General features: G+C 36.6%; 1 protein-coding gene across 1 annotated transcript in view; it reads left to right on the top strand.

The window, feature by feature from the left end:
* Positions 1 to 14,535, top strand: part of NYAP2 (neuronal tyrosine-phosphorylated phosphoinositide-3-kinase adaptor 2) — a gene marked incomplete at its 3' end in the record, with an annotated part of 137,222 nt that extends 122,687 nt beyond the window's left edge. Inside the window, exon 6 of the mRNA XM_081328287.1 lies at positions 14,308 to 14,535. Within this exon, the coding sequence (XP_081184413.1) occupies positions 14,308 to 14,535 (228 nt within the window). The remainder of the gene's footprint in view (positions 1 to 14,307) is intronic.
* Between the last annotated feature and the right edge of the window lie 10,448 nt (positions 14,536 to 24,983).

The raw sequence follows: 24,983 nt of genomic DNA, 5'->3' as shown, positions 1-24,983 counted from the left end.
GTATTAAATAAATCACCATTCATTGTTGCAACATAACACATTTGCTTGACATAACCAGTTAGTGGGTTCTTTGGAATATCTTTAAAAATCTAATGGATTTGGTTATCCCTGTCTTTCCATCATATTGTCACATCTTACTTTGTTTTAGACTGTTCTTATATTTTTGCTGATCTATGTAATACAAATTTTCATTTCACAACATACAGTAAAACATATTTTCAAAATGCTAGGTCTATGTCCATATAACATGATGAATTACAAATAAGAAAATTATTTTAGAACTTAGCAATAGGTATAAAACCCACCCATTAAGCAAGGATACCATTTCAGACATAGTTCGGACATACATTTGTGACTGAGTTCTTGCAAATTCTCTTAACATAATAATTATGTAGTCTTAAAATTTAGAATCTGAGTCAACCTTTTTGCAGAATCTCAGTGTAGTTCTAATTAAGGTTCTAAGATGTTGCAGATGATTTAGTTCATTATTTTGGATAGCCACTAGAGGGAGAAGTTAGTCTATTTTCTTTTAATACTATCTAGTTCCCCCCCCCCCAGACAACTGCTTGTACACTAAAAAGCAAATTAGTTTTTAATCTAGCATTTTAAAATCTGTTTTCAAGTACAACAGCAAGCATTTAACTGCCTTATAGTTTTTCTATTCAACTGATCCCAAATTAGATATGTTTCCTCATAAAAGTATTGACACATATTTCCTTTCTCTGCTTTGCTTCTCATTTTACAATAGAATAAACTGATTCTTCTTTAATGTAACATCCAGGAGTTGTGTGACTAATATTGGCACACAGAGAATACTGTCTGCTATGCAGATAAAGATGTGTGTGCTGGGTGTTCTGGGAGATCCTTCTTAACAATTAGCTGGTCTAATAAAGCAAATTTCTACAACTCATAAAAGTACCTCACCAATATTTTTGACTGACAGCATGAACAGCTGGTCTGTTCTTGGAGTATTTCTTGTCCTCTTTCCCTCATATACGTTGAAGACACTAAATGTTGAGGAATGCACTCCTTGATTGAATGTTGCCATCTTTAAATGTGATCTTGGACATGATTGAAAAAAACTAAGTAGAGTTTCATACTCAAGAAAGCGGGGCTACTTTTGGTTGTTGAAATAATAATATACACTTCTTCCACATATCTTTGATTTACAAATCCTTTGAATTCTAATATTACACATGCAATTGTCCGTCATATGAAAACCTGATAATCTGGAAATAGAGATTATTAAAATAACTGAGACTAATTTCAAACTGATATCTCAATGTATACATGGTTGTACTTTGACAATAAAGGTTCATTCATTCATATGAACAAGAATTTCATGGCAGAAAAGACAGGCCACAGGTTAATCTATGGCATTGTGAAAATGTTATAAGAAATCCCATAGAAGTCTCTGGACCTATTTATGATCAGCCAGTGAGATAGAAACTGGAAATAACAAAAAGTAGAATGCAAATGTTCTGAAAACTGCTATATTTAGCTTAACTTTGGGGGCTCTTGAAGGACAGAAGGAAGATAAGTGTACAGTAGAAATTGCAATATTACAAGAAAACAAAAATTCAGCACATCAGATAGCTGTTTTTATCAGCCAACAAATTAGTGATGCAACAGACATGATTCTAAGACTAACCCACTGAATGGAAGGGAATTTATGCCTTGGGTGGCAGTGGGCTGGCATCAATTCAGTTTCAACAATATTCATAGCATAATTTGTCTGCATGTAGATGTGGTATACATGATCACAAACCTTTTTAAGAGCTTCTTCAGAAGGTAAAGATAGCCTATTTACTCACAGCTTTGTTGCTTATAAACCATTTTTCAGATTTTTAGATGGATATATGAAGACCAGAGGGGATGTGGTGGCTCAGTGGGTTAGGATGCTGAGCTTGTCGATCAGAAGGTCGGCAGCTTGGCGGGTCGAATCCCGAGTGCGCGTAACAGAGTGAGCGCCTATTACTTGTCCCAGCTTCTGCCAACCTAGCAGTTCGAAAGCAAGTAAAAATGCAAGTAGAAAAATAGGGACCACTATCTTGGGAAGGTAACAGCGTTCCGTGCGCCTTTGGTGTCTAGTCATGCTGGCCACATGACCACGGAGATGTCCTCAGACAAGCGCTGGCTCTTCGGCTTTGAAACAGAGATGAGCACCGACCCCTAGCGTTGGAAACGACTAGCATGCATGTGCGGGGGAACCTTTACCTTACCTTTTTTTATGAAGACCAGAAAGAACAGCAATTTTGACTAACTTTTATCCATTCCCTCCATTTAATGAAATATAAAAACATTTTTAGAAAATCATCCTGTTATGCCTAGTCTTTGGCAATGACAGATATAGCTCTTTTTTATTAGAAAAACTATTCATTGAAACCCATGATTTGTCTTTTTTATGTCACAATTCATTTAGTAGTCTATGATAATTTACAACAAGGAATCACAGATAACTTTTTATCCTAGGTAGCAACTCTTCATGGTATAAAACAATTGAATGTTAAATCCCTGATTTGGCCTTTCAGCAACATTTATTCAATTCCTTCTATCTTTCTTTTCTTCATGGTTTATAGTGTAGTCCTAGATCATCTTGTGTAAAGTATGCAATCTTAAGAATCCAATCACGCTTCCTTGGATTTTGTTCTATTCATACATGTTTATATAAACTTTACTAGGAGATCCACAACCTAATGTGCACACACACACACACACACATAGACACACTCACATACACACAATCTTAAAACATTGTACAACAATTATAGGAATATTTCCTTAGAATAAGTCCTATTGATTCAATGCAACTTAGTAATGGGTAAAGGATTGCAGCACAACTTTTTAAGATGATTGATGTTGACCATGTAAACATATTGTTTCATTGATTAACATGAGGTCAGCTTCTTGGTTAAATGAAAATTTTCATTTGTGGAATCATTTTCCCCCAAAAAATCAAAATATGCTGGTTAAACTTTATTACCCATTTTTAAACTGCTTTGGAGAAGCTATGCTTTAAGACTTTCCTTTTTGCACAATTTAAAGTATTGTCATTTACAAAAGAAGACTGGAAATAAGGTTGCTGACATTCTGAGATTTATTTTTTAAGCAAGCTAAGAAATAAATGACTTCCCACAATTTTGTTGAATTGCTTTCATACAAATGCCTTCTTTGCACCTCTGTTTGAAATGCTGTGCCTTTCTTTTCTTTTTGAGTGGTCCTTTACGTTTAACTCAGGGCAACAATTTTGTAGAATATTATTCATACATTTAAGAACACAAGAATAAAAAGTGATATAAAGCCAAAGCTTATTAAAAAAAAGATTGTGTGTCCTGTCCCCTTCTTATTAAGGAAAATAAAGGGCCAATTGAGAATATGGTATACATAGAATATCATTTGTTTCATCTCAGATACATTTCCATTTTGTTAAGAAATATGGTGTTTTTATCATTTTGATATGGAAATGCAGTGGATTTTCTGTATTTATCTCTGTGTGTGAGAAAGGGAGACACTACACAGCGCACTGTGAAAAGATTCTGTTTTTATCACCATCACTTTGTTACATCACAGACTGCTCTAGCCTTGTTGCCATGGTGATCATGATTTCATCAGATTCCCTCAAATGTTTGTATAGCCTTATACAGTATATTGCACTTACAGCACCTGTATAGTACTTTGTCTGTATACTGTATGCCCATAATTATGTATATCTATTCACCCATGTATGTATGTATAGTTTGTTTATATATCTGTATATGTACATGTGTCTCTTCATAGTCTATCATTGAAATGTTTGAATTATTCATATACATTATATGTAGTATGCAAGTTATAATCAAGTATGGATGCCAGCACTCACTTTTGATAATTTATAACCTTCATTTTGTCTTGTTGAACAATGAAAATAAAACTTTATGTATTTTAAATGAGAATGTTAAAATATTACTTTTCTATTTTTTTTTACCTCTACAATAACTCTTTAAATCCAGGAGGGGCTCATACCATTTCACTTAAGCTCTCTGCAGAATGGTGATTCACATATATTCTCAAATGACCTGAAGACAAAACCTACATGCATTTAAAGCAAATATTAAGACCAGCAAGACCAAAGTAGTACTGATGAGATTTTCAGAAAGAAAGCAAATATGTCATCAGGAGAAAATCAGCACAGAAACATCAAACTAAGGATTTCACTTGGCACCCTCTTGAGAGAATATATATATTCAATATTTTACATTATTTCTATGATATCCCATTCCTAAACAAAAGATAAGAAAACAGAAAATCCACACATTAATAAAATAAAAATTTATCACTTGATACAGACCATAATATGCCCTAATATGCATCATTTATTCTGCTGTTATGTAACTAACTGTGCCTGGACAAAGACTGGATACTTGTATTAATACTGCTAATAGCTTCCATGCAAGGCTTTGTTCCTAATCATTTTTTTTTCCTTAGCCATAGTCAGAGTTATCACGTGGAAAGACCCTAATAACTTACCCATTCCTGGGTTTTAGCTGGTAGATTAAAAAGGAGGGGGAATTTGCTACCAAGAATTGGGTTAATAATTCTTAATAGTTGCCATGTATTTGAGGCACTGATGAGCATTCTTGATCATGCTCACCTGGGATTGCCTTCTTCCAAGAGTTTCAATCAGTTTGAGCGGAATGGGCACACTGCAGATCCCATCAGCCAAACAACTGGCAGGAACTACAAGACAGGCCTTTTCCCACAATGCTCTATGAAACATCTTCCCTTTGGAGATTAGAATGACCCCAACTCTGTTTGCTTTTCATAAGGCCCTAAAAAAACTGGTTATGTTCTGAGCCCGGGACACTGAATGTGATCAGGGCCCCATTTTCTAGTATTTCTAACTAGCCAAGTATCTTGGCTGTTATGTATATTTATTTTGGATGTTTCTATTGTATTGTTTTTTAAAAAAATACTATTTTAACTGGAATAAAGGTATCTAATATAATGGAATTTATCACAGTTCTCAGTACATCTCTTTTCACAGTAAGTCACTAAGTAAATATTATTTGGAAAAGTAGCTGTTGCCCTCCAACTCCTAATATATTTCCATAGTGATATAAAGTATATTTTGCTCTGAGCATTCTCTATAGTTTTATTTCAACATCTCATTCCTCCAGCTGACACTTGCCAAAAAAAAGGCTCTAGATAAAAGCTTGGCCAGTCTCCCTGTTCTTATTGGACCTCCAGGTAATTAGTAACATCACACTTCACAGTGGGCATATTCATGGTCTGAAGCATCCCCATCTTTATTAGGAACTATCTGTACTAACATAAAGCATACTTGTTTTTTTAAGGATAATAATTTCCATTCAATTAATGTTGATTATATTATTTGTCCTTGAGAGTTTTGTCCAGGTAGATTGATGGGTTTATAAAACTGTGCAATAAATTATTGCAATCTCATTTATTTTCTTGCTGGAAGGAGGTCAAATCTTCACAAAAAGAGGTGGTGAAATAGGTGGTGTGTGAGAGAAGGAATATCCATCCATCCATTCATCATCTGTCCATCCAAAGGCATGCACATAATATAACAACACACACACATACACACATATCTACCTACAATATATTAACAAGATTGAATTTGGGTCAGTCACTGGGACCAGAGATTTTACTCTTTCAAGCTTTCGGATTCATGCTGGAGCCCATGATGCTCAGATGAGTAAATCTCTGGTCCTGGTGACTGACTCAGATTCTATCTCACATCTTGATACATGTATATTTGCCTTCATTTGTAATATAACAACAGCACAAGATCTTCCATCTCTGGTTAATCATGTTAATAAATTAGATGTGATCTCTAGCTTACCGGATTCTTTAGGTTTTAGACTAGCACACAGGAGTGGATTTGGGACACCAAAAATACTACTAATTTTGAAAAACATATTCCACTAAACTTATTGTGGAATTCAAGCATGGGAAACATGACCCAAATTCCTATCAGTTTAATTCATTCCAGGGATTAATGAACAATTTGATAATTCTTGAATGCTGAGGTCTAGTCATTATTATTCAAAATTCTACATTGGAAACTGCTTAAATATCATTCTAAAATTGAAAACATTTTTTAAGAAGTTTGGAAATGTATAGAATCAGTGTATATTGTATACCCGGTATATTATAAACTAAATCTCTATGGAGATTCTCAATCATCCAGGATATGGATGTTTTTTTCCAAAAGGCAATGGGACTTTCTTGGTTTTTTTCCTTTGAAAAAACATTTTGCTTCTCATCCAAGAAGCTTCTTTAGTCCTGAGTCAGTGTTATTCTGTGAATTCATCATGTGTTAGACATCAGTACTCATGACAAACCATAATGATGTCAAAACATTGACATGCATTATTGTCTTATAGTACAAATGAGAACAGTATGTAAGGCACAATATTTGTGTGATGATGTCATGACAATTATGTCATCATCCCTACCCCATCTGCAAATGTGTACGACTTTAATAACGTAGAAGATAAATTTTCTTTGTTAATAATTGTACCCTGAATTACTGAAGAAAACAGCCTGCTTTTAAGATTACAAAAATGATTTAAAAATCTTGCCTGGTATATTTCATTTTTATGCCCTCCCTTTCAATCTTTTCTTATTCAAAATAGAAACATAATAAATTGTTAAAATTCACATTAGAAACATTGACAAATCCTTAATTTTAGGCTATCGCAAAAACACAGTGTTCAAATGAAGTGTTATTCTTGATTCATCTCCAGTAATGCAAGAATTTATTTATTTCTTTTTTTATACAACACAGTGGTATCTAATAAGTCTGAAATATTAACTTTTATTGAATAAACTGTAATGTATCTAGATTTTTAATATTAAAACTTTCCATTTTTACACAAATTCCTTAATCCATTCATTCTTTAAAATTTCAATCTGAAATTGATTTATTGATAACAGGTGTTTATAAAAATGATTTTTGGTAGGGAGGGTCTCCTAGGATTTAATTATTGCTTCTTATAATGCAGGTGTGTCTATCTTGAATTAATATAAAACTAATATAAAAATATTAATATTGTAATCAACTAATTAGCATTTTTTCTCCAAAATATAATTTGCTAGTGTTAGTGATTGATGTTTTAAGAGGTTAACTAATAAATGACATGACTGAAGTTATCTTTGAGTTGTTATGAACTGTTCTATTCTATATTACATTGATATATTTTACAATTATGCTATTCTATTAATCTCATGCGTATAGTTATATTATTGCTGTAGACTTTTTAAACATTGTTGGGTAACAAACCTGAAAACAAGTGTCTGTGTGCATGTGTGTATATATATATATGTTTTCGTAGATTTTCATGGGTACAAGTATGTAGGTCTTGGTGTATTCAGGTCTTTTCCCATGTGAGATTGAGAGTGTCTTGGTGACGTTTCGACGAGGTCCCACTCATCATCTTCAGGCTGGTGTCTTCGGCTTTGTGCTTATATATATATATATATACACATACACATACACATATACATATACATATACATATACATATACATATACATATACATATACATATACATATACATATACATATACATATACATATACATATACATATACATATACATATACATATACATATACATATACATATACATATACATATACATATACATATACATCCCCTTCATGGATTACTGCCTTGTCGTGGCGAAGGGGCTTGCGTAATTCAATGAAGCTATGAGCTATGCCGTGCAGGGCCACCCAAGACGGACAGGTCATAGCTGAGAGTTCTGACAAAACGTGATCCACTGGAGAAGGAAATGGCAACCCACTCCAGTATCTTTGCCATGAAAACCCTATGGACAGTACCAAAAGGCAAAACGATATGACGCTGGAAGATGAGCCCCTCAGGTCGGAAGGCGTCCAATATGCTACTGGGGAAGAGCAGAGGGCTAGTACTAGTAGCGCCAGAAAGAATGAAGCGACTGGGCCAAAGCCGAAAGGACGCTCAGCTGTGGATATGTCTGGTGGTGAAAGGAAAGTCCGATGCTGTAAAGATTTTTTCTCCATAGGAACCTGGAATGTAAGATCCATGAATCAAGGAAAGCTGGACGTGGTCAAACAAGAGATGACAAGACTGAACATCGACATCTTAGGTATCAGCGAACTAAAATGGACAGGAATGGGTGAATTTAATTCAGATGACCATCAGGTATACTACTGCGGGCAAGAATCCCTCAGAAGAAATGGAGTAGCCTTCATAGTCAATAAAAGAGTAGGAAAATCAATACTGGGATACAATCCTCAAAATGACAGAATGATCTCAGTTCGAATCCAAGGCAAACCATTCAATATCACAGTAGTCCAAGTCTATGCCCCAACCACCAGTGCTGAAGAGGATGAAATTGACCGGTTCTATGAAGCCCTACAGCACCTTATAGAAGTAACACCAAAAAATGATGTCCTTATCATCATGGGGGATTGGAATGCTAAAGTAGGAAGCCAAAAGATAACTGGAATAACAGGCAAGTTTGGCCTTGGAGTACAAAATGAAGCAGGGCACAGGCTGATAGAATTTTGTCAAGAGAATACGATGGTCATAGCAAACACTCTTTTCCAACAACCCAAGAGACGGCTCTACACATGGACATCACCAGACGGTCAACACAGAAATCAGATTGACTATATGCTCTGCAGCCAAAGATGGAGAAGCTCTATACAGTCGGTAAAAACAAGACCAGGAGCTGACTGTGGCTCAGACCATGAGCTTCTCCTTGCAAAGTTTAGGCTTAAACTGAAGAAAGTAGGGAAAAGCACTAGGCCACTCAGGTATGAATTAAATCATATCCCTGTTGAATATACAGTAGAGGTGACAAATAGATTTAAGGAATTAGATCTGATAGACAGAGTGCCTGAAGAACTATGGACAGAGGTTCGCGACATTGTACAACAGGTAGCAACCAAAACCATCCCAAAGAAAAAGAAATGCAAGAAAGCAAAATGGCTGTCTGAGGAAGCTTTGCAAATAGCTGAGGAAAGGAGGGAAGCGAAAGGCAAGGGAGAAAAACATAGATATGCCCAATTGAATGCAGAATTCCAGAGAATAGCTAGAAGAGATAAGAATGCCTTCTTAAATGAACAGTGCAAAGAAATAGAAGAAAACAATAGAATAGGGAGGACCAGAGATCTTTTCAAGAAAATTGGAGAGATGAAGGGAACGTTTAATGCAAAAATGGGCATGATAAAGGACCAAAATGGCAGGGACCTAACAGAGGCAGAAGAGATTAAGAAGAGGTGGCAAAATTACACAGAAGAACTATACAAGAATGAGCTTAACGTCCCAGATAATCACAATGATGTGGTCACTGACCTCGAGCCAGACATCCTAGAATGTGAGGTGAAGTGGGCCTTAGAAAAGCTGAGCAACAACAAAGCTAGTGGAGGTGATAGTATTCCAGCTGAGCTATTCAAAATCTTAAAAGACAGTGCAGTAAAAGTGCTACACTCAATTTGCCAGCAAATTTGGAAAACTCAACAGTGGCCACAGGATTGGAAAAGATCAGTTTACATTCCAATTCCAAAGAAAGGCAGTGCCAAAGAATGTTCAAACTACCGCACCATTGCACTCATTTCTCATGCTAGTAAAGTCATGCTTAAAATCCTACAAGCTAGACTTCAGCAGTATGTGGATCGAGAACTACCAGAAGTACAGGCAGGATTTCGAAGAGGCAGAGGAACTAGAGATCAAATTGCCAACATACGCTGGATCATGGAGAAAGCTAGGGAGTTCCAGAAAAACATCTACTTCTGCTTCATTGACTATGCTAAAGCCTTTGATTGTGTGGATCATAACAAACTGTGGCAAGTTCTTAAAGAGATGGGAGTACCAGACCATCTTATTTGTCTCTTGAGAAACCTATATGCGGGTCAAGAAGCAACAGTGAGAACTGGACACGGAACCACTGATTGGTTCAAAATTGGGAAAGGAGTCCGGCAAGGCTGTATACTGTCGCCCTGCCTATTTAACTTATATGCAGAGCACATCATGAGAAAGGCAGGGCTAGATGAATCAAAAGTTGGAATTAAGATTGCCGGAAGAAATATCAACAACCTAAGATATGCAGATGATACCACTCTAATGGCAGAAAGTGAAGAAGAACTAAAGAGCCTCTTGTTGCGGGTGAAGAAGGAGAGTGCAAAAGTTGGGTTGAAACTTAACATTAAGAAAACCAAGATCATGGCATCTGGCCCTCTCAATTCCTGGCAAATAGATGGGGAAGAAATGGAGGTAGTGACAGATTTTGTTTTCCTGGGCTCCAAGATCACTGCAGATGGGGACTGTAGCCAAGAAATTAAAAGACGCTTGCTCCTGGGGAGGAAAGCCATGGCAAATCTAGACAGCACACTAAAAAGCAGAGACATCACCCTGTCAACAAAAGTGCGTATAGTCAAGGCTATGGTCTTCCCAGTTGCAATGTATGGCAGTGAAAGTTGGACCATAAGAAAGGCTGAGCGCCAAAGAATTGAGGCCTTTGAACTATGGTGCTGGAGAAGACTCCTGCGAGTCCCTTGGACTGCAAGGCGATCAAACCGGTCAGTCCTAGAGGAGATCAATCCTGACTGCTCTTTAGAAGGCCAGATCATGAAGCTAAAACTCAAATACTTTGGCCACCTAATGAGAAGGAAGGACTCACTGGAGAAGAGCCTAATGCTGGGAAAGATCGAGGGCAATAGAAGAAGGGGACGACAGAGAATGAGGTGGCTGGATGGAGTCACTGAAGCAGTAGGTGTGAGCTTAAATGGACTCCAGAAGATGGTAGAAGACAGGAAGGCCTGGAGGAATGTTGTCCATAGGGTCGCGATGGGTCGGACACGACTTCGCAGCTAACAACAACAATACATATACATATACATATACACACACTTGTTTTCAGGTTTCTTACCAACAATATTTAAAAGTCTATAGAAATAATATAACTATTAGCATGAGATTAATAGAATAGCATAAGTTTGTTTATGTGTGTGTGTGTGTGTGTGTCCGTGTGTGTCTCTGTGTGTGTCAATCATACCACTATTCCAATATCTAAGGGGCTGCCACAAAGAAGAGAGGGGATCAACCTATTCTCCAAAGCACCTGAAGGCAGGACAAGAAACAATGAAGGGAAACTAATCAAGGAGAAAACTAACATAGAACTAAGGAAAAAAACTTCCTGACAGAATAATTAATCAGTGGAATGACTTGCCTCCAGAAGTTGTGGGTACTCCAAAACTGGAAGTTTGGTTTGAAATGTTACAGGGTTTGCTGAGTGAGCAAGGGTTTGGACTTGAAGATCTCCAAGGTCCCTGCCAACTCTGTTATTCTGTTCTGTAATTGTTGAACTTATAAAAATAAGTGGAAACATCTCTATCATTGTCACTATTTACCAAAAATGTAAGTATGCTATGATTTTAAGAGGGTAGAACTTTGCTTCATAATTTCACATGTCTGTTGTCTTCTAAATTCTGAAGATAATTCAAAGAATGATTAAGCATTGTTATAAATGCTGAAGATAATCCAAGCACATAAGCAGAAAATTATACTATGCAATGCTTATCTAATGAGGGAAATGGGCATGTGTATTCACCATATGTGAGAAGTGCGTTAAATGATTTCAGGACACTGGTGATTTTCCAGTGGTGTTAAATGCAGTTTGCTGGGCGGAGGAAAGAGAATTTTCTTGTATGCAAAATGAGCCTCATTTCAGAAAGTGGAAAGATGTTTACCACAGCTTTAATTACAGCTCTCATGAACAGCTGATATAGAATACTGCCTGGATTTGAATACTCTACATCATCAGCCTCCCTGTTCTCTGAAAAACCTTTCTCCCCATGAGTTGCAAAAGCTGACTAGGAATACCAGGAATGGTAAAAAGCAAATACATTCTTATGTGAACTGGTCCTGTTTTTATCTTCAGGCAATAGATAAGATAGATGACTCTCTAGCCCCCAAGCTGGACTAGGCTATGAAGTGTCTCCCCACAGTGGCCCATTGTAGATTCTCTCGTGGTCTATAACAGCATATGATAACATAAAGAAGCAAGGATAAAAACAAGTACAACCATTTCAACAAAACTAGGACTTCATCTTGTAAAATACTGCAGCTCTAATTCTTTAAATGTTTTTTCTGTGTAGCAAATATTAAAGAAGAACTTGCTTAGTAGTCTCAACTTGCCCAGTCTTACATAAAAATTGATATTCCACATAGGGGATCTTTGAATGAATGGGGAAAACATAGAGGTACGTCAGGGAAATGCTCTTGTGCACTACTTTTTTTTTGTATAGATTTTATTAGTTTTTATGGGGTTTGTGCACTACTTTAACTGCATGAGAATGTTGCCAGCAATAATGCATGTCTCCAGTTCTCAGGGAATCAGCAATAGTACATAGGTAGACTGCTTCCCATTGTGCAACAGCCACAGGAAAAGAAGATAATTTTAGCTAGTGATTAATTGTAACTCTATCTTTTATTTCCATCATTTCTGACTCAAGGCCATGCTTGGGACATAATACAGGGATCTGAACCACTAAATTTAAAAACTTATTCTGAGCACATTCTTATGGTTTGAAGTCAGAGAAAGCATTTAATTTGTTCATTTCTTTACTGGGCTTCTGTGTTAGTCTAGTTGGCCTCAACTGTACACAAAGAAGTACAGAAAATTGTAACACTTTATTACCAGTTGGCCAGATTTTTGCAACTCAAATATAGTAGCTGTACTAAACTCCACATTTTTTCCATATTGGTGTTTGTTTGTTTACTTCATATGCTCCAGAAGTATTTCCATATTTTTCAATTGTGTTGTGTTTGCATATTTATCTACAAACTTGTGAAGGTTAGCCTATTTTATGAAACATCTTCAATGATTTTAGTTCTGAAGACAACAAAGAAGAATCATACATTGAAATGCAGACAGTATGAAGTAATGTGTCATTGAAATGAACTAGCAATAAAAGCATGATTTCGGACATATAATTAAATCAGCTAATCAATTAACCTGATTGATTTATTATACATTAAAATATTGAAATTGCATGTTAAGGTATAGCTGTCTACAAGCTTTTGCAGCATTAATGTGGACAATACTTATAAGTAGATAGGACCTCATTATAAGCAAGGACGTGTTTTGTGATATTTGAATTTTGCTGATCAGTTTTAAAACCTTGGATTTTTCCTTGTTTTATTTGAAAGCTCAAGAAAGAATCACCAGAAGCCAGAGCTTTCTGAGTGAAGAGACTAAAATGTTTTGCTCATAACAGGAAGAAAATTGAAAATCGGGGAATTAATATTGGGAATGAAGCTCAAGCAAATTAGCTTTAACATTATTGTGTAATTATGTCTTTTTACGATATAGACGTTTTGCAGAACAAAACCTACAGTATTTGGTTAAATACCACCACTAATATGATGAAGATGAAAATATTTTTGGAAGAGAAAAGGGACAGAGTAACATCTTAAGAATCCTAAAAGAAAGTCTAGTCACTATAGAATTTTATACACATAATACATAAAAATTTTTATTACTGTTAGTTACATACATACCTGGACTATTTAAGTCAATTAGCACAACATATGATAATTTACACTGCAACTTGGCATTGTTTGAAGGAAGGTTTCACTAGCTCCCCATTAAATAGATTTGGTACCTGAAATGTTCAGATAAGCTGCTTGGTTGTTCAAATATCAAAAATTAATCTGACATAACTAATTTATAACTAATGGCAAATGAACTTGATAATTATGGTACTAGGAGCAAACACTGAACTCTGTTAACAGATTTTTATTTATAAATACATCATATTCTATCTATGGCAGATATTTTGCTTAAGCTCATTTAGGACATATTATGGTTTAGCAACAGGCATTTTGTTTCCAGTACAATATTTTTTCAAACAGGCATTCTCTGTCCTGCAATCTTATTTATTTTAGTTCAGGTTTTTTTTCTTAGATTGAATTGAATTCTTGGTCTACACTAGTGTTCCCCAACCTAGATTCAATTTTAACTGTACCTCCCATTACTGCAATCAGTAGATTCATGGGACTTGAAGCCAGAAGGATTCAGTTTGGAAGTTTAATCTAGATTAATGCACATTATTAACACGAAGACTGCAAAATTACAACTATCTGCTAATACATCTGAAGCCATTCTTCTATATGTTGTCCTTCAGTTTATTTTATTTCACTGTTCTAAGTGTTTTGTCTTCTCAAGTAACTGTTTCCTGGTTTTTTTTTCAAGAGGCCAGTACCATTCATCAACCTTGTTTAAATCTTGTGCCTTTTTAAATAGGTGACATGCATGCAGTGGTTGCATGGAGACCATACAATGCTGGAAATGATTGAGAAAAAACGTTGCCTGTGCAAAGAAATCAAGGCACGACAGAAATCAGAGAAAGGACTTTGCAAACAAGACAGCATGCCTATCCTGCCAAGTTGGAAAAAAAGCACAGGAACCAAGAAATACAGTCCTCCTCCATATTCCAAGCAACAAACTGTTTTCTGGGATACTGCAATATGATATGTCCATGGGGATTATTTATCTTCCATACATTCCTGAAGACTGCACTGTCAAAGTACCTTTCTAGAAAGGTAGTTGCTAGAATCTAATTTCTGGTGAAGAACTATCTAGGAAGAAAGCTTACTAACATGGTACCTTCCTGTCCATCAGACCCCAGTCTGTGTCTCCCACTGAAATGAAGGCATGCACCTTTTCTGAGGATTCTTTTGGACCAAGAAAAAGAGTAAGATGTAAATATTTTCCAAATCTCTTTAAAAGAAAACCCAAGTTAATACGCTTTTTCAGATATAATGCAAATATGTATGAAACATTTTAACTGTGTACTCTTTTAACTTTTTTCTGTGTTACCTTTATGTTTTTATTTTCACATCTGCCCAATTTGATATCCTTACAAAAGCATGTGGATGTACATTTTTGGTTTAACAGTAAAATGTTCAACTCAAACTGGTGCTAGGGCTGAAGTCATTAAATAAAGATTCACGTGGATTCGTTAGATGCATTTTCTATAAAAGGTCTTGGAATCTAAGTGCAAATAATGCAGGTAAAACAGTATTTGCTTGGATGCTCAATGTGGTTATTCTGCACATTTTTTTAAAAGAATGTTGTCAATTACAGATTTCATAAATATTAATTTATGTAGAAATATTGGCAAAATCACTTACACTAGCTTCCCTCATATGGCTGGAGAGTTGATTATGGCATTTCATGGATATCCTCCAAAAACCTTTGTAAACAGATGCTGCACAAGGAACATTCCCACCAAACACTGTTCAGCTGCATGAATTAGCAAACTGATTTTAATTGTTGATTCAGTCCACATTGTCAGTTTGATCCAATTCAGTGTTTCAAATGATTTCCAAAACAGTAAAGTCAATTTTAAATTTATTTGAACAGATAATTTAAAATTCATCTAGATGAAATCTCTAAAACAAATATTTGCACAACCCTTGCGCTCACTTTCCTTAAAGAGAACTAGTGGTAGGGAGAAGATGCCTGGAAGTGAGTCACCTCACCCTTCCCATACAGATTATTAGTTAGCAGGCAATTCTGCTTGCTAGTTTAGCTTTGCAGTGCATAAAGTATGCAAGAATGCTGCATATTGACCAATGGATTTGGATGTGAGACTCTTGAAAGCATTGATCGTTACTTACATTGATCATTACTTAGAATAAAGATAAATGCAAGGGGCATCTGCACATAGAAATAGGCTTCTTGACATGGATTACATTACTGGATCAGGGTAAATATATTTAGCAATGCTGATAGGTTAGAGTGATTAAACATGTATATGTCTTGTACATGTACTACCTTTACAGAAAATTTTTCTTCTTCTATTGAAATGATTTGCGGAGACCAGGGTTCACTGTGACTAAATATTGTACATCACATGAGTTATTTGTTTTCTGTCCATTTTTAGCAAATTAAAATGATTCATTTGTTTTGGGTTGTTGAAGATAAAGGTAACAAAAATCTGTTCACAATGTTCACATTCCTTTTGTAAGATACTACATTCCTTGTCTTGGTAGAATGAGTTAGTGTAAAGTCTCACTAAAGTCAATATGAAAGGTTGACTTCATCTTGGGAAATCTGACCCTTGGGTTGGGTCTGTAGAGCACATTTCTCTCAAGTCACACAATGTCATATTCCTGGTTGATCCTGTAATTGGGTCATAGTCCTCTGTGACATCACACCCATCTTACTAGACTATAATGTAATGACCAAAGAATTATGGCCTCTTGGTTTTAACAGGAGAAAGATGGTTTATATTCTGGATAAGAGGGTGAGATTTGTGCATTAAAGTATCTTCCAGAAGGCACTGTGTAGGATAAGATTAAAAAAGAATCCATATTGCTGTAGAGTTGATGTGATCACATATATTTTATATATTTAAATTTTTATCTATGCTTCTAAAAGTTTGGCAGCATGAAAAGGGTCCTCTTTTAACAATCATTTTAAGAATATTATATTCTCTGAAAAGAAAAAAAAGTGTCATTGGAATTTATTATCATATTGGCTTTTTAGTTTAAAATGATATTGACAGCATGCCACAAGTGCAACTGCTGAACAATAAGACCAAAAAGAAAAAAAAATCCATAAAATTTTACTAGGTTATTTTGTACTATATTGCTGAAATCAATGATTACTTTATCAATAGTAGTTTCTTTCCAGATTGAAATAAAAATAAAGTTTTTAAATATTTTATAACTAATGAATATTTTAATGTCCAAATTGATGCTTTCTGTATCAGATATTAAAAAGTGAAGGGTTTATAAGTGTGTATAGTAGGTTGTTTAAGCAAGATTATTTATGTCTTATCAAAATCATTAACACAGGGACAGATGTCTAAATTCATATTACCACATTGTGCATATGCAACAACTGAAATGGGTATGTGGTTCACCTGTGCACTCATGACCCATGTCAGAAAACTGTTACAAGCATATTGAAGGAATTTTTCATTTCCAAAAAAGAAAATGTTATTTAATTTTTAAAAATGCTCTTATTTTCTTAACAAAGAAAATGTTGAAATAGCTGTTTGGAAAACCTGAAAAATGCATCCATTCTTCTGAAGCACACAAGATTTTGTTATGTGGAATGTGTTCAAAGAATTGTCTGAGGACTTGTTCCCCATGGGTATAATACACAACATGGTGGCCCTGCAGAAGCTGCTGAATCCTAACTCCCAACAGGTCTGCTCACATGCCTGATACTAAGGGCTACTGGGAGCTACAAATTGTGTACCTACTGTATGTCCTAAGAGTCTGGCCTGGTTCTACATTTGCAATTACTCAGAAATCCATTGAGCACAGAGCAACCAAATGTAAGCCGAACATTATGTCTCCTTAGTTTCTTCTGACAAGGAATTGAGCCTTAGAGAAAAAGCTTCAACTAGTCTCTTCCCATTTCCTAGTCCACAATATGAGTACTGAGATGCATATTTTTCCTCAGTGATAGAACACAAGCAGGTAAAAAGAGTACTGGAAAATGCATTGTGCTTGCTTTGCAGAGTATTTTTCAGGAATGCTAACGATGACCTGGTTGCAGATGTACCAGCAGCAGCTTTTGATAACTGCTGTCTTGCCATAAGAACTCCACCAAACAAAAATGGAAGAACTGATGTTGTGGTTTTGGTTTACAAGACCAAGACATGCATGGACATCATTAAGCAGCGTGAACAGGTTTCATGGATTATAACATAGATTTGGCTTTGTGTCACTTCTTCACGTAGTTGTCCCATTTCTCTTTTGCATAATATCTGTTCCTAAGTTTGGTTAAACATTCTGATTTAATGTTTTTCAGATCATATTTTACTGGCACACCAACTCTCTATACTATTTTTAAGTCTGACCCTTATATGTCACACTAATAATTCATTGTTTGTTGTTGTGCACTGTTATTGAAGTGCACTTAGAAGTGCCTGGGCTGACTAGATAGTGCACTCCATTATGTACGCTATTTTATTCCAGAGTTATTCATCCAAAATATCTGTGTGTTGAGTTTCCATTCATGGTGCTTGAAGTAGGTGGGAATGATAAAAAAAGAATCTCCCTTGCCTTATTTTGTTGAGCCGGTTAAAAACTTCATGTCATTTTTCATTTTCTTTTATATTGTCATTGCAGTTGACTACTAGCAATGTCACAGCCTTTCTTGTTATTGCAACTAGCATCTCATGCAATCTTCCATAAAATTTCTCAGCATCTTGCTCCAATTCATCTGCAGTAAGTGCATATATTAATGTGACATTGATGTTTATGAAATAGCCACTAATTTAATATGTTTTTTATATACTTATATGTCTTTTTACATATCACTGTCATTCCAGACACAGCTTGAATAGTTTATTGCATATCATTTCTACTTAAGTGGCATTCTCCATTCTATCTAAGCTTTCAGCTGGTACACTTCATCTTCATTTTGACAATGTCAAGTTTTCTTTTGTTCCTGATTCTCATAACCAGTATTCTGATTGCAAGTAAACTGAGGAACTCCACTTTCAGTACTGACACCATCAGTACACAAGAGGTCCTTGCAATTCTGATGAGACCACATCATTCTGATATATTAATTGAAGGAATTAGAAAATTAATGCTTTCCTTTCCACTGGAAATCACCCATGCGCTTCAGGAAAACTGAAAATAAAATCAGAGCTGATTTCTTCCCAACCCTTTCAAGCTGACTTATTTTTATAATCTACACCCATATCAAAACATTCAAGTTTAACATAATATATAGTTTAATCCATACCTGGATAACTTATATTTGAATTACTTGATCAGGTCTGAACCACTAAACATCTTATGAGCGAATGATAATTCTTTGTTATCATTCTCAAGTGAGATTTCTACTCATTTTCATATCTTTGGTGGCTCATCTTTTGGGGCATATGTCTGTGTATGTATTATTCAATTAAATGGAACAAGAAATCATTTAAAAAGTTAAATGAATGCCTCTTCTGCATGGAAGTGTGAATTCTCTCTCCAGGCCTGTAAACAGCCCTGATTTCCCAAATTATAGTTTTGGCAGAGAGGCAGAAGAAATTTTATCCACTTGGACTTCATAGAAAGGTTTGCTGAATGATGAAATAGTTTCTGAAAGCTTTCAGATATTTGTCAGTACATAAAAAGCTCAAATAATTCACCTCTTTTGAAAATACAGACAAGTTTAAAAGGATGCTTCTCCTGGAGAAGTGATGTGGATCCCTCTAACCAAATGCTATTTGAACATTTTCTATGCTCTACCGTTTTAGTGCGTGGAGGTTGAACAGTATTAGCAATGTGAACACATTAAAATGGCTGTATTGATATATGCAATCCCTATGACATCTAAGTCATGCATAAGTATCCACACGCTTACACTAATTGTATATATGGAAAATATTTGGTATGCACTTAACTTTGCTTTACATTTCTAAAACTAAGCATTCTAGTGTAGCAATTTGTGTCAAGTGCACTGTGATTTCAAGAAAGCACAGTAAGGTCACAGGTCTTGTTAATTCTTGCACTAAAAATGTGTTTACGTATATTAGCAAATGTATGTTTATTGCTCTTCTTTTCTTAATTTTTAACTGATGGTATTAAATAATGTTTGTTTTGTTTTTCTTTTTTACAGGGGCCAATGGCCCACCCTTTATAAGTGACAGGGTTTTTAAATAAAATGAAACCATAACATGTCCATTCCACTGTAATATGTTTACCAATACTTTAAAACTGAATGTCATCTTATTTTTCATGTTTCATTAGAAATTTATTTATTTATTTATTTATTGATGGGATTTATATCCCGCCCTATCTCCTGAAGGACTCAGGGCGGCTCACAATAAAACATATAATAAGTGCATAAATCAAGATAAATGAAATTGAGAACATCAGTGCAATAAAAAATTAGAGAATTTAAAAATGAATTAAAAATACTAAATATAAATTAATTAAGATGCCTGTCAGTCTAGGTCAGCTTGGTGGAACAGGTGTGTTTTGAGGCCGCGGCGAAAGGATTGGAGGTTTTGGGCTATCCGAAGCTCAGGGGGGAGCTGATTCCATAGGGTTGGTGCTCCCACAGAGAAGGCCCTCCCCCTGGGGGTCGCCAGCCGACATTGCCTAGCTGACGGTACCCTGAGGAGGCCTTCTCTGTGTGAGCGTACTGGACGATGGGAATTTGTTCCCGGCAGCAGATGGTCCTGCAAGTATCCCGGACCTAAGCCATGTAGGGCTTTAAAGGTAAGTACCAGCACCTTAAATCTCACCCGGAGGGCAACTGGTAGCCAATGCAGCTCCCGCAGGAGGGGTGTAATATGGGAGTATCGGGAAGCTCCCATCACAACCCGCGCAGCTGCATTCTGCACCAGCTGAAGCCTCCGGGTGGTCTTTAAGGGCAGCCCCATGTAGAGAGCATTACAGTAATCAATACGGGAGGTAACGAGTGCGTGGGTGACTGTACGTAGGGCATCTCGGTCCAAAAAGGGGCGTAATTGGTATATAAGACGAATCTGGGCAAATGCCCCCCTAGCCACGGTTCCCATGTGATCTTCAAAACTGAGTCGTGAATCTAGGAGGACGCCCAGATTGCGTGCTTTATCAATGGGAGGTAACATCTCTCCTCCTATAGTCAGAGATGGAACCTCTTGGACTAAACGAGATGACGGTATGTACAGCCACTCAGTCTTGGCCGGGTTGAGTCGAAGCCTGTTTTCTCCCATCCAAATCTGTACCGCTTCCAGACAACGGGACATCACATCGAGGGCATCACTGGGTTGGTTCGGGGTGGAGATGAATAGCTGGGTATCATCAGCATATTGATGATATTTCACCCCGAAGCTACGGATGATCTCTCCCAGCGGCTTCATATAGATGTTGAACAGGAGGGGCGAGAGCACCGAACCCTGAGGCACTCCACAATTAAGAGGCCTAGGGCTTGACCTCTGCCCTCCTGCCAACACCGTCTGCGAACGGTCCGAGAGGTAGGAGGAGAACCAACGCAGAACGGTGCCTCCCACTCCCAGCCCCTCAAGACGACGCAGTAAGATACCATGGTCGATGGTATCAAAAGCCGCTGATAGATCTAATAGGACCAGGACAGAAGAATAACCTCTATCTCGGGCCCGCCAGAGATCATTCACCAGCGCGACCAATGCCGTCTCCGTGCTGTGCCCCGGTCTGAAACCCGATTGGTACGGATCTAGATATTCAGCTTCCTCCAGGTTCAAAGGGAGCTGTCGTGCCACCACGCTCTCAACGACCTTCGCAAGGAAGCGAAGGTTGGAGACAGGACGGAAGTTGTTTAAAACAGCTGGGTCCAGTGCCGGTTTCTTGAGGAGGGGCCTTACCACCGCCTCTTTCAAGGCAGCAGGGAAGTACCCTTCACTCAGTGAGGCATTGATAACTGCTAGGAGCCAGCCTCGTGTAACCTCCCGAGAAGCATAGACTAGCCAGGAGGGACACGGGTCCAACAAACATGTGGCGGCACTTAGTTTCCCCATGATCTTGTCCACTTCATCCGGAGTCACAGGATCGAACTCTTCCCAAATGTACTTGGCCAACTTCATCGTTTTCCTCTCGTTAGATACTGCCCAGTCAGAGTCCAGACCAGCCCGAATCTGAGCAATTTTGTCCACCAGATATTTACTAAATTCCTCAGCCCGTCCATGTAGGGGGTCCTCTCCCGTCTCTTGACTTAAAAGGGAGCGGACCACTCTAAATAGGGCGGCCGGGCGATTATCTGCGGACGCAATGAGGGTGGTGAAGTAGATAGATAATAACTGTAATCATGTATTAACCATTTCTATATACACAGTATGAATACATATTAATTTCTTTTCATTTTTGTACTTGATTATTTTTAGGTAAGATGTAATTAAATGTACTTTGATACTTTTTAAGTAATAAGATGTTGTTTGAAAACCAGTTTTGCTTTCTTTTAGTGCATTGATAATATTTTATAATAACTTATTGTTTATTTATTGTGCACCAGTGTAATTATAATAAAAGCAATAGTTTAAATATTCAGTCCTTGATCTCTGATTAATGATGTCACACTCAACACCTAAAACATGTTAGGATGTAATCTTTAATGTATTTTTGTAAAGGACGGCCCTACATGGCATGGGTCCGGAGTACCTCGGGGATCACCTGCTGCCGGCGTCAACTTCCCTCCGCCCTGTGCGTTCCCACAGAGAGGGCCTCCTCAGGGTGCCACCAGTCAGAGAATGTCGGCTGGTGGCCCCCAGGGGGAGGGCCTTCTCTGTGGGCGCCCCGGCTTTATGGAATCAGCTGCCGGTCGAGCTCCGGATGGCACCTGACCTTCGCTCCTTCCGACGCGGTCTGAAGACCTACCTATTTGAGCAAGCCGGCCTGGCCTGATGGGGGATGTGCTGGGATTTTTATTGGGGATTTTTATATTATTCTACTGTTTTTAGCTCGGGCTCTTATTTAATTCTTTTTTAATTTTTTGTATTTTTTATGTGCCCTGTTCACCGCCCTGAGTCCTTCGGGAGAAGGGCGGTATACAAATATAATAAATGAAATGAAATGAAATTTATAATTTACCCATAAGGCTTGATACAGGATACTGTATATGTCAAGCCACTTCCAGTGGGACAAGAGCAAGGTGGCAAGAATTACAGATTTCATTAAGGTAGAGTCAGAATGGTTATCCGCAGAGATTATAAAGGCTGTCAAAGTTTCATAGATAACTATAGCTGCCCTACCACCACCATGATTTTGGTTGTCACCAAATCTAAAAGTTAGATGGGCACAATTCTAAGAGAGGTAACTCCGCTTCTTGCATCTCTAAACCCAGCTAGACCTCAGTGATACAAAGCAGGCTTGTCACTAAACAACATGGCCTTTACAAGCAGCAGCCAGAGCCGAAGATCCAACAGCCAGATAGATGGTAACATGGATCAGATAGCAGGTCCATATACAAACAGTGGATCCCTTTGTTCCTGCTATACCCACCTCTGCTTGTCACCATTGTGATGATCTGCCTGTCCTCCCAGAGGTACAGAATCTTGGAAAGTGCAAGGATTTCCACTTTCATTATTATTATATGCATTAAGGCAGACACAATTTGAACATTTTAAACCATTTTCCCTAAGTATATTGCAATCCAAATGAAGTTGCTAATTAAAAAGAGAAGCTGCCAATGGTTTACGTTTAATACAGCTTCTCCCAACCTCCCCACAATGTCTCATGATGTTCCATCATGGAACTCTATTTAAGTTCCCTACCACCTGCAAACTGATCATTGGCATGTGTTTTTAAATGCTAGAAAGTCCATATTCATTAACTTTCTTAGTACTGAATAATGTATAGTTGTTTATATAACAATCCATAAAGTTTTTTAAAAAAAAATCAGTGCAGAGAATAGATTTTAATAGACAAAGATTCCCAAACAGAACGCTTTTAAAAATACATCTTTGCCAGAAAGACTCTCATTTTTGGATATATATATTTGAAAATGAGCCATTTCTTTGGGCAAAGTTTTGGATAGATAATAGTAGACACAAGCACACTGCATTTTTTGGTTTTTTGGCTTTGGTCTAGCTCTCATCATTTTGGTACCATTGAAATTTAAAATGGGTTTCTTCCTATTTTAAAGATTACAGAGGATCTTTTTCCTGTTTAAACAACATACTTATATAACCATATTCATTTCTCCATTCCCAAAGAAACAACAACAATCAAGCAACACCTATTTGAAGCTTGTTATAAATAAAGGTTGCTTTATCTTTGAATGTGGCCCTAATCCTATTTCTCTAAGATTTGAATAAAATTCTAAGCTTTACATTATCAAAAGGTTAGTTGTTTTGTTTTGATCATCATTTCAATTGTTGTTGCTTGGCTGGTTTGCTATTTATCAAAAGTTGAGAAAATTAAACAAGGACAAAGAAAGAGAGCTAAGAAAAAAGAGCAAAATATATTGCTATCCTCACTACTTTGAATGATTTTTTTCTAATATTATTACTACTTATATGCAACAAATACTTTTTGTGGCATACAAGAATTTTCTGCTTCTCCTGTGGACATTCTTCTTATAAATCATATTTTTTTCACTGCTAAATTAATCCACCTTCCCCCTTTTTAAGGAAAGACTTAGAATGTTGATGTAATTTTAATTTTGGGAAAAAGTCTTTTGTAAGAGGAAATAATAAGTAATAGTGCAAATAATATGCTCCTAAGCTTTGGAAAAGGGCTTTACTTTAGATATAAAATATGACATAAAGGACTGATATATCTTTGCTTAGTCTGTGATCTCTCACTCAAATTTCTAGAGATAAATCTTACCTTTAATGAAAATTCTGTAACAACCAGTCCTACATAGTTTAATAATAACTGGGAAATAACAGAGGATTTGTTTCTAGTGTCTTCTTTCAGCATTATAGTTATCACTTCCCATCTTTTATTATATTATGGATTGCCATAATTCATCTTTCTGGTGCAATATTTTTAAAGTTCCCTCAAATGGATTTGCTTGAAAATAACTTTTTGCCTTTTGCTTTAGTTAGTTATGGAAAATAAATGTTATGAGAATTATTCAAATGACTACAAATTCAAGCTTTTAAACTTAAAATAATACAATAATTACCATACACATTTTAAACAGTGCCCTGAACTTGACCGGACTGGACCAGAGACTGGACAGTCACTTGTCTAGAGACTGGGAAGTCACTTGTCTTAGATGGTATAGCTTCTCCTATAGGTCTCTTTCCAGCTCCATTCTATTCTAATTCTAATTGACCTTTATGGGATTCCATTATATGATTTTATTTTTATTTATTTATTTTATTTATTTTAATCCCATTTATATCCCGCCCTTCTCCGAAGACTCAGGGCGGCTTATAATTTAAGCACAAACCAATGTGCTTAGCAATATTTTGCCTCTCCCTCAATAATGGATGACAAATTTATTAAACATTTTTTTAAAAATCTGATACAGGGCATATATCCAGAAAT

This window comes from Vipera berus (assembly GCF_964194415.1).
Source record: "Vipera berus genome assembly, chromosome: 5".
Lineage (NCBI taxonomy): Eukaryota > Metazoa > Chordata > Lepidosauria > Squamata > Viperidae > Vipera > Vipera berus.
The sequence above is the reverse complement of the archived record's forward strand: the minus strand, read 5'-3'. Positions and strand labels throughout refer to the sequence as shown.